We start from the raw sequence: 10,582 nt of genomic DNA, 5'->3' as shown, positions 1-10,582 counted from the left end.
AAATTCAAAAAGCAGTTACCAAGTGCATAATTGTTATTTTTTACGTGACACTGCCGGGAGCTAAAATGCATATAAACTGTATAAACTGTGATTAATGTAAAAAAAATTATAACAATTATGCACTTGGTAACTGCTCTTTGAATTTTGGCATGGTGTTCGTTATGGTCATAAGGTTTTCAAAAAACATCGCAAACTAATTTGGCTCGCCCCCTAGTGGTCGGTTTGCAACTTTGGAATGAAACAGGCATTTTAAGCTTGCGGCAGCCATCGTGAACGCCATCTTGAAAACGATCCCTTTCAAGTTGTTTGTTTTCCGTAAAATGTTAGTATGTTATTTAGCACACCCAATGGTAACAGAATCCTTTCATTGCAAACCGACCACTAGGGGGCGAGCCCAATTAGTTTGCAATGGTTTTTGAAAACCTTATGCCCATACCTAACACCATGCAAAATTCAATTCAAAAAGTAGTTACGAAGTGCATCATTGTTATGATTTTTTACATTTACATTTTAGCCACCGTGGACGCCATCTTGAAAACTATGCCTTTCTGGTTGTTCGTTGTTCCCAAACTTTTAGTATGTTATTTAGCACACCCAATAGTAACAGATAAAAGTTGTATCAATTATTTTGGTTTTCAACCATACCTATACATATCTAATATTTGAGTCCGTGCAAACAGACCACTAGGGGGCGCACCCAACGCGTTTGCACAGCTTTTTGAAAACCTTATACCCATACCTAACGCATGTATCAAAATGACGGAGCGGTTGCGCAAAGACCCGCCCGACAGCACTGTTTAATGCAATTTATTTGTGCAAGTTATGGGTAGACCTACTGTTGACTTTTACAACTTTGTCATGAGTAATTCAACAAAAAATACTTTATAACTAGAACAAATAAATTGCATTAAACAGTGCTGCCGGGCGGGTCTTTGCGCATCTGCTCCATCATTTAGAATTAGGCATAGCCTACCTAACACCACACCAAAATTCAGAAACTAGTCCCCAAAAGCCAAATCTTTACAAGTCCGCCCCCTGCTATTCTTCGTTTTCTTTTAGGTTTTATGACCTCAATTACACCCCCAAAAAAACCTGAACTGTGAACATTCAGTGGATTTTCTGTGGTCTGACGTTTTCTCTGGGGTTTGGAGGCATTTTGAGCTGCAATGAAAACAGGCAAAACAATAAAAACAGTGACATCTGCTGGCAAATCCCATTGACATATGGAATTTGCAGGTTGTGACATCATAAACAGCAGGAAGATCACCATAGCCAGGTAATGAAATCACACCCGGGTGTGATTTCATTACGTCAGACAGACCTTACACCACTCAGTTCACACAGGTGTGATTTTCTTTGGGTACAATTGAGCTCAGAAAACCAATTTTTGTTTTTTTACAAAAAATACTTATTTATGTCACCTGTAGCTCCTAGCCAGACCAACCTGAAGACCAGCCATACCTCAACCAGTGTGTGGAGCCCAGACTGCAGGTGAAGATGAACTCTCCAGACTCAGCCAGGGATGTTTCTATTAAACAGGAGGAACCTGAAGACATTTCTATTAAACAGGAGGAAACTGAAGACATTTCTATTAAAAAGGAGGAACCTGAAGACATCTCTATTAAACAGGAGGAACCTGAAGACATTTCTATTAAACAGGAGGAACCTGAAGACATCTCTATTAAACAGGAGGAACCTGAAGACATTTCTATTAAACAGGAGGAACCTGAATACATTTCTATTAAACAGGAGGAACCTGAAGACATCTCTATTAAACAGGAGGAACCTGAAGACATCTCTATTAAACAGGAACCTGAAGACATTTCTATTAAACAGGAGGAACCTGAAGACATTTCTATTAAACAGGAACCTGAAGACATTTCAATTAAACAGGAGGAACCTGAAGACCTCCCACAACTCAACATTCTGCACATGGTTGTGTGCAAAGAGGAAGTTTCTCCTGGACAGGAGAGGATCCCCAGTCTGCTCCAGGAGGAACCAGAGCCTCCACACATTAAAGGGGAGCAGGAGGAACTACTTCAAAGACCAGAGGAACCTGATGGGTCAATGTTGACATTACTAGCAGTGAAAGGTGAAGTTGATGAAGACATCTCTTCACACTGCTCTGAAGTTGAACTCGAATCTGACACTGAAGTCACTGATGACAGTGGTGATTGGGGGGAGGCAAGTGGAGGTGTCAAGTCTGTCGACACTGTAGAAAGACCTTTCCAGTGTAAAATGTGTAACAAGAGTTTCAGTAAGTTAGGTGAGTTGAAGACGCACCAGCGTATCCACACGGGAGAAAAGCCGTTTCAGTGTAAACAGTGTGACAAGAGTTTCAGTCACTCAGGTGACTTTAAGAGACACCAGCATGTCCACACTGGAGACAAACCTTTCCAGTGTAAACATTGTGACAAGAGTTTCAGTTTGTTAGGTAATCTGACGGCACACCAGCATCTCCACACTGGAGATAAACCTTTCCAGTGTAAACAGTGTGACAAGAGTTTCAGTAGGTCAGATAGCCTGACGGCACACCAGCATCTCCAGTGTGACAAACCATTCCAGTGTAAACATTGTGACAAGAGTTTTAGTAGGTTAGGTAAACTGAAGGGACACCAACACCTCCACTCAGGAAACAAACCTTTCCAGTGTAAACATTGTGACAAGAGTTTCAGTCACTCAGGTGACTTTAAGAGACACCAGCGTGTCCACACTGGAGACAAACCTTTCCAGTGTAAACATTGTGACAAGAGTTTCAGTCAGTTGGGTAATCTGACGTCACACCAGCATCTCCACACTGGAGACAAACCTTTCCAGTGTAAAGATTGTGACAAGAGTTTCAGTCAGTCATGTGACCTTAAGAGACACCAGCGTGTCCACACTGGAGACAAACCTTTCCAGTGTAAACATTGTGACAAGAGTTACAGTCTCTCAGGTGACTTTAAGAGACACCAGCGTGTCCACACTGGAGACAGACCTTTCCAGTGTGAACAGTGTGACAAGAGTTTCAGTAGGTCAGATAGCCTGAATGTACACCAGCGTGTCCACACTGGAGACAAACCTTTCCAGTGTAAACATTGTGACAAGAGTTTCAGTTTGTTTGGTAATCTGACGGCACACCAGCATCTCCACACTGGAGACAAACCTTTCCAGTGTAAACATTGTGACAAGAGTTTCAGTAGGTTAGGTAATCTGAAGGGACACCAACACGTCCACTCAGGAAACAAACCTTTCCAGTGTAAACATTGTGACAAGAGTTTCAGACACTCAGGTGACTTAAGAGACACCAGCGTGTCCACACTGGAGACAAGCCGTTTCAGTGTAAACAGTGTGACAAGAGTTTCAGACACTCAGGTGACTTTAAGAGACACCAGCATGTCCACACTGGAGACAAACCTTTCCAGTGTAAACATTGTGACAAGAGTTTCAGTTTGTTAGGTAATCTGACGTCACACCAGCATCTCCACACTGGAGACAAACCTTTCCAGTGTAAACAGTGTGACAAGAGTTTCAGTAGGTCAGATAGCCTGACGGCACACCAGCATCTCCACACTGGAGACAAACCTTTCCAGTGTAAACAGTGTGACAAGAGTTTCAGTAGGTCAGATAGCCTGAGGTTACACCAGCGTGTCCACACTGGAGACAAACCTTTCCAGTGTAAACATTGTGACAAGAGTTTCAGTTTGTTAGGTAATCTGACGGCACACCAGCATCTCCACACTGGAGACAAACCTTTCCAGTGTAAATATTGTGACAAGAGTTTCAGTAGGTTAGGTAATCTGAAGGGACACCAACACGTCCACTCAGGAAACAAACCTTTCCAGTGTAAACAGTGTGACAAGAGTTTCAGTAGGTCAGATAGACTGAAGGTACACCAGTGTGTCCACACTGGAGACAAACCTTTCCAGTGTAAACATTGTGACAAGAGTTTCAGTCAGTTAAGTAATCTGACGTCACACCAGCATCTCCACACTGGAGACAAACCTTTCCAGTGTAAAGATTGTGACAAGAGTTTCAGTTTGTTAGGTAATCTGACGGCACACCAGCATCTCCACACTGGAGACAAACCTTTCCAGTGTAAACATTGTGACAAGAGTTTCAGTAGGTTAGGTAATCTGAAGGGACACCAACACGTCCACTCAGGAAACAAACCTTTCCAGTGTAAACAGTGTGACAAGAGTTTCAGTAGGTCAGATAGACTGAAGGTACACCAGCATCTCCACACTGGAGACAAACCTTTCCAGTGTAAACATTGTGACAAGAGTTTCAGTATGTTAGGTGACTTTAAGAGACACCAGCGTGTCCACACTGGAGACAAACCTTTCCAGTGTAAACATTGTGACAAGAGTTTCAGTCGGTTAGGTGGCTTTAAGAGACACCAGCGTGTCCACACTGGAGACAGACCTTTCCAGTGTAAAGATTGTGACAAGAGTTTCAGTCAGTCATGTGACCTTAAGAGACACCAGCTTGTCCACACAGGAGACAAACCTGTGCTGTGATTTCTGTACGTTTTCTGTTTTGAATGTGTCTATGGAGTTAGCATTACTAAGTCTAATAGACCCCCAGTTGTGGTTAGAATATTGAAATGTCTTCCCTGTGTATTTTTGGTTTCTCAAAAAACCCAATGGAGGCCCAGGTCAACTCAAAAGGCCCAATGGAGGTAACTCGGGTGGCCCATCAAGGTTCTACAACTGAAATTGTTTGACTCATTTTTGATTAATTGAACAAGGTGGACCCTCTTGTAAACAAGTGTAATGCTTTATTGGGTTGTCCACTCAGTTAACAGTCTTTGTATTGAGTTGTGCTTGAATTGTACTGTAATTCTGCAAACTGTTAATAAATATTTCAATCAATCAATCTGTCTGCCACAAGAATAAAAATCAAAACAATTGTTAACATGATTATAATTCATATTTGAACAGTAGCTGTGCCATGTTGTCTTTTACTTATTCAAATGGTTTTTTTCCCACTTTTCTTTAATGTGCATGTGTACTTTGGACATTTGTAGTTGGAGACATTGTTATAAAAAATGTGATGCACACTTCCCTATTTGGAATAATTTTAAGGTGTAGGCCTATAAAACCCTTTTCCCAAGACTTTCTTTTATTAAAATACAAAAAATAAAAAACTGACTTTGTTCCATACATACAGTGAATGCAAAATTACTTGTTTCCATACTAGTGAGTAAAATTGCTTTACAGCATCTTTTAAATTAAAGGCGGATGGTTAAACAAAAATGTTGTATTACAATAAAGGTACCCCCATCTCTATACAAAACACTGCCATGGTGTATGAAGATATATCTAGATGCAATTTTACAGAAATGTAATCATTTGTTTTGGTTTAATTGCATTTCATTTGCACAGGCTGTTTCTGATGAATCAGTGTGCACTGTGCGGTCAATCATATTCTATTTATTTCCCATGTTATTTCTCCTATATCAGTGTGCACTGCAGCAAGACAGGGTTGACTGATGTAATAATGCCAAAACCCTGTGCAGCAGTAGGCTGTAACAATTAAAAATCACACCTTTGTGAAGTGAGGGGCGCTCTCATCGTATATCATCCCTTCATTGTCAAAGGACAAATGTAGGACAAATGTAGCCGATGTGCTCGTCTACATATGACGTTAATTCATCCATTGTCAATGGAAATATGTTTGTGTAAGACGAAAATTGTCCAAAAACATTCCACATTTGTCACTTTTTTACAATATTTGTTTTGTTGAAAATATCAATATCTACAAGCACTGGGCTTGTAGATCTGATAAATAACTAGAAAAAGTGCCCTTCTGGGCACAGGTCTCCACCAGGAGTATAGGAGTGTGTGTGTAATGTTTAGCAAAATGTTTAGGAGCAATATAAACATGTGTGTGTGTTTGTGTGTGTGTGTGCAGTAGTTGTGGCCATTTGTACAAAGCGGGCTACTCCTGAAAAGTTTAGAAGCCAATCGTAGCCAATGAGGGTGGATTATGAGAAATTAAACAAACCCGTCTTGATCACATGACTATGAAGAGCATGTGTACCGATTTGCGTGAAATATGGATAAAATCTGAAGGAGTAATATTAGAAAATGTGTTTTACATATGTCGGCCTCCTGGTGGCGCTAAAAAGAGCAGATGTGAAAAATTCCAGGCAAAGGTTTTTCCTTGGCCTCTAGGGAGTTGGCATACAAAGTTATCCACAGATCCGTGCAGTTAGAGGTAAAAACACTTTTCGGCCAGTTATAGCGCCACCATGAGGCCGAGTTGAAAATGTTCATTTGGCATTTCTTCCTCGTCCTAGTGGGAATGTGCGTGCACAATTTCACGGAAATCACACGATGTGTTCATGATTTGCAGCATTTTGTTTGAAACTGAGCACTCCTGCGAACTTTGGAAGCCAATCTTAGCCAATCAGGATGGAGTCTGAGAAATCTGAAAGACCCGTTTCGTTGAATGGCTCTAGAGAGACTGTGTACCAATTTGCGTGATGTTTGGACAAAATCTGTAGGTGTACTGTCCAAAAACTTGTTTTGCACAAAGCGGCCTCCTGGTGGCGCTATAACAGGCCGTTCTGGAAATTTTGGGGCAGAGGTTCATCGTTGGCATCCAGGGAATGAGTGCAAAATTTGGCATCGACCGGGTTAATGGTGCTGGAGATTAGCTGTTCACAGACGGAAGGACGGACGGACACACGCACACACACACGGACGGACGGACGGAATGCAAAACATACTCTCTCCCCATGCCTTCGGCCTGGTGGAGACAATAACATATAGTGCAGTAACAGTTGCTTGTTTCGGGCTTGTTTTCATAGACCTGGTTGCTTATTTCTCCCACAAAATATGGCAACACTGGGAGTAGAGTAGACCAAATTAATTCATCTCAGAGAGATGAGATGAGAACATGAAACATTGATTGATTGATTGATTGAAGAATTTATTAACAGTTTGCAGAATTACAGTACATTTCAAGCACAAACTCAATACAAAGGCTGTTAACTGTGAGTGGACGACCCAATTAAGCATTACACTTGTTTCCAATAGGGTCCACCATGTTCAAATCATCAAAACATTTAGAGACGTACAAATAGACACTTCTATAGACAGAACAGGAATTCATCATAAAGGAGGTAAAAAGGGAAAAGAGATATATACAGTGAGGGGAAACAAACAACTGTCGTTCCCCTAGGGACACAGGCATCACAGTAAGCAGGAACTGGGGGTGGCAATGAAGGACCGGGAAGTCTGGCGTGATGTTGTGAAATCCACGATCTCGACCGCGGTCGAAAAATTATGACATCAAACCTTTTTGCTGAAAATAACATCAGTAATCAGTTTAGGCCCTAACACATTGGTTTTCAAAGTGGGGACTAAGGACCCCCCTAGCCTGACCAAATTAGTAACTACATTTTAACAGATTTAACTATAGGCAATTAATCAATTATAGTTAGAAGATTGCATCTAGGATCCTCTCCCATAACTGTTACCTCTGCAACCTGACTCTGGATAAAAGATGGATGGATGGATATAATTCAATTAAACTTAAGTTATTACAAAATAAATGTTACCAAGTGTGTGTGCGTGCGTGTATATACATATATATATATATTATATAGACATAGTTAGACAATTAAATTAAGTCCAAAACAAAGTTATAAATCCCTTGGACTAACAGAGAAAATGGAGATGAAAAAACTGACCCCACACAGTATCCTGACTGCAGTATTCTTATTTCTCTTTAGGATTTGTAGTAGAGTATTTCTCTGTAAGAACTTACACCAGTATTTTTTAAATAGTGATTGCATACAGACGCCTGGCTTCTATACGGGAGCATATCGTCATTTTACAACCAGGATGCTACCTAGTGGTAAGTCTACATTGGATTGGCTGATAAATAATGAAATCCTCTCTACAGAGGACAGAAATGGAACGTTTAAATTTCGACGATTCTACAAATGTCTTCTAAATCCTGATAATTTTCTGAAAAACCCACGATGTTTCTATGTCAGTGGTTCTCAAGGTTTTTCATGTCAAGCACCCAAAAAATTATATGAATTTGGCCGCCGACCCCCATCTGAAAATATGTTGTTCCAGGGATTCCCCCCCCCCCCCCCCCCCACCCCACCCCCAGAAGCAAAGATTTGGGGTAATTTTTTTTCTCCAAAAATAGCAGACCTACAAGCTCGTAGCTATGAGCCTGTAGATCTGCTATTTTTCAATAGCTAAAGTATAACAATGCTTAAAACACCAAAAGGGGTTGTTGAGCTCAATAGAATATAAGAACGAAGCACAGTCATCACTGCAGTTGGATAAAATCTTATATTTCAAAAGGTGAACATTATATACAACAGATTAAAGATTAAAATACAAAACTAATGTACTGCCAAAAAAAGATGCTAAATAGTACAAAGGTGTGTGAAATGTGTAATTGCGTATTTTCTTTGTCTCATGCAGTCATTTCATTTTTGTCCTCTAATTCAGGTGGTTTAATCTCCATCTCCATGAGGTACCCTGAAAAACACAACAGACGTGAATGCTACTTTCGTTTTTTTGCAAAGTGTGCGTGCGTGCGTGCGTGCATGCGTGCGTTGAGAAACAGACAAGTGAGAGAGAAATGGTTGTTCTATGGTTTTATGGTTAAGACTTTGAGATAGGCTTACAATTAGGAAAAGGGGTGTGTGTGTGTGTGTGTGTGTGTGTGTGTGTGTGTGTGTGCACGTCTCTCACTCTCAGTGTGGTCAATGTCAGGCCGGGTGGCGATGAGGATCCAGGCGAGGCCGACCAACAGCGCCACCACCAGGTTGACCGTCAGCCAGGGGTGAAGGAAGTGGTGCTCGGAGCCTTGAGGCCTGAGACAGACAGGGAGAGCACATTCAGTCAAAACGGCCTCAAAAGCTGTTCGGAGATAACACCAGAATCCATCCATCCATCCAGTGTTGTTTTTGGCAGCAAATTTTGATTTTAGTTTTAAGTCATATTCTCTTGAATAGTTTTCATTTAGTTTTAGTCACCTGGAATGTTTTAGTGTTAGTCTAGTTTTAGTCGTCATAAGATTTTTAGTCGACTAAATCTACAGTTGAATTAGTCGAACAAAATGTATTTTGGCGGGCCTTGATGCCGTTTTTTACACTTGCTGAAAATAGCTGATCTACAAGCCCACGACACGTTGTGAGCTTGTAGATCGGCTATTCTCAGCGTGCAGCTAATTGTAAAAGGACTTATACTGGATCCCTTGTCCACTAGTCCCTTCCTAACATTTTAGTCTAGTTTTTTGATGAAATTTTCATTATATTTAGTCTTATTATTTAGTTTCCATTTAGTTTTCGTCAGTGGAAAAAGGTAGTCGCCGACATTTTTCGTCTTAGTTTTAGTCGACGAAATCAACACATCCATCCATCTTCAAACGCTTATCCGTAGTCGGGTCGCGGGGGCAACAGCTCCACCAGAGCGCTCCAGACTTCCCTCTCCAGAGCAACATTAGTGACTTCCTCCTGGGGGGGACGTGCCTCGAGGACCTCCCTATAGGGAGACGCCCAAGAGGCATCCTAAACAAGATGGCCGAACCACCTAAACTGGCTCCTTTCCAGGCGAAGAAGCAGCGACTCTACTCCGAGTCTCTGTCGCATGACTGCAACTTCTCACCCTATCTCTAAGGGAGATGCCAGCCACCCGACGAAGAAAACTGACAGACAGCGATTCTAACATCAGAATCAATAACACATACAAAGAAATGTTATAAGTGCGTCCTATGGAACACATGGTTGTTGTTCTTGCTTACTATAAATCGCTCTGGATTAAGAGCGTCTGATAAATGCCTAAATTGTAACAATTGTATCAACAAAACTCACCAGTTAAAAGGACATTTTGACTTGATCATTCGATTTGACTTGACTCACCACAAAGTTACATTGGGGCTTTCGTAGAGGTTGATACGATCGCTGGTCATCTGCTGGCTGAGAGACAGGACCAGGGCCGAGGAATAAACTGTAGGTTGTACGGAAAGATGCACAGACAGACATGCACGAATGCACGTGCACACCCAGGCAGGCAAATGGGACACAGTAAGTGTAAGCTGGATAGAGACGAGCCGAATGCTAAACAAAATGGAGAAGTACATTATTGTGAAAACCTTCCTTCTTTTCTGCCAACTTTCCCCCCATTTTAGTCGTTATGCCAATTCCCTGATGTCCCTACACACTTGTGTAGTGTTGTCACTGTTGACCCCTACTGGTTGGTCTTGGGACTGGTTGGTCATAGGGATCATAATCTAAGTTCCCAGACGTTTTCGGCTGCTGCTGTGTGTGCATTCCGTTTTTTACACTTGCTGAAAATAGCTGATCTACAAGCCCACGACACGTTGTGAGCTTGTAGATCGGCTATTCTCAGCGTGCAGCTAATTGTAAAAGGACTTATATTGGATCTCTTGTCCACTAGTCCCTTCCTAACATTTTAGTCTAGTTTTTTGATGAAATTGTCATTATATTTAGTCTTATTATTTAGTTTCCATTTAGTTTTCGTCAGTGGAAAAAGGTAGTCGCCGAACATTTTTCGTCTTAGTTTTAGTCGACGAAATCAACACATCCATCCATCTTCAAACGCTT

At 41.4% G+C, this 10,582-nt stretch overlaps 1 protein-coding gene across 1 annotated transcript; it reads right to left on the bottom strand.

Annotated features, from left to right (window-relative positions):
* Positions 1-8,286: 8,286 nt before the first annotated feature.
* On the bottom strand, positions 8,287-10,543 carry LOC306917255 (transmembrane protein 237A-like). The gene is made up of 4 exons (XM_079495398.1): positions 10,525-10,543; positions 9,878-9,965; positions 8,709-8,830; positions 8,287-8,492 (listed from the first exon to the last, which is right to left on the bottom strand). The coding sequence occupies exons 2-4, from the start codon at positions 9,925-9,927 to the stop codon at positions 8,428-8,430; spliced, it is 237 nt and encodes a 78-aa protein (XP_079351524.1). The 5' UTR covers positions 9,928-9,965; positions 10,525-10,543; the 3' UTR covers positions 8,287-8,427.
* Positions 10,544-10,582: the final 39 nt, after the last annotated feature.

The sequence above is a fragment of the Electrona antarctica genome (genome assembly GCF_951216825.1).
Source record: "Electrona antarctica genome assembly, chromosome: 24".
Classification (NCBI taxonomy): domain Eukaryota; kingdom Metazoa; phylum Chordata; class Actinopteri; order Myctophiformes; family Myctophidae; genus Electrona; species Electrona antarctica.
Note: the sequence above shows the minus strand (reverse complement) of the source record. Positions and strands in the feature narration are given on the sequence as shown.

Bases quoted from the DNA above. Each gene is read 5' to 3' on its own strand.
- LOC306917255 (XM_079495398.1), bottom strand. From the start codon at position 9,927: ATGACCAGCGATCGTATCAACCTCTACGAAAGCCCCAATGTAACTTTG. The intron at 8,831-9,877 runs GTGAGTCAAGTC...TGTCTGTCTCAG, and splicing joins AGCCCCAATGTAACTTTGTG to GCCTCAAGGCTCCGAGCACC. The intron at 8,493-8,708 runs GTGAGAGACGTG...TGTGTTTTTCAG, and splicing joins TGACATTGACCACACTGAGA to GGTACCTCATGGAGATGGAG.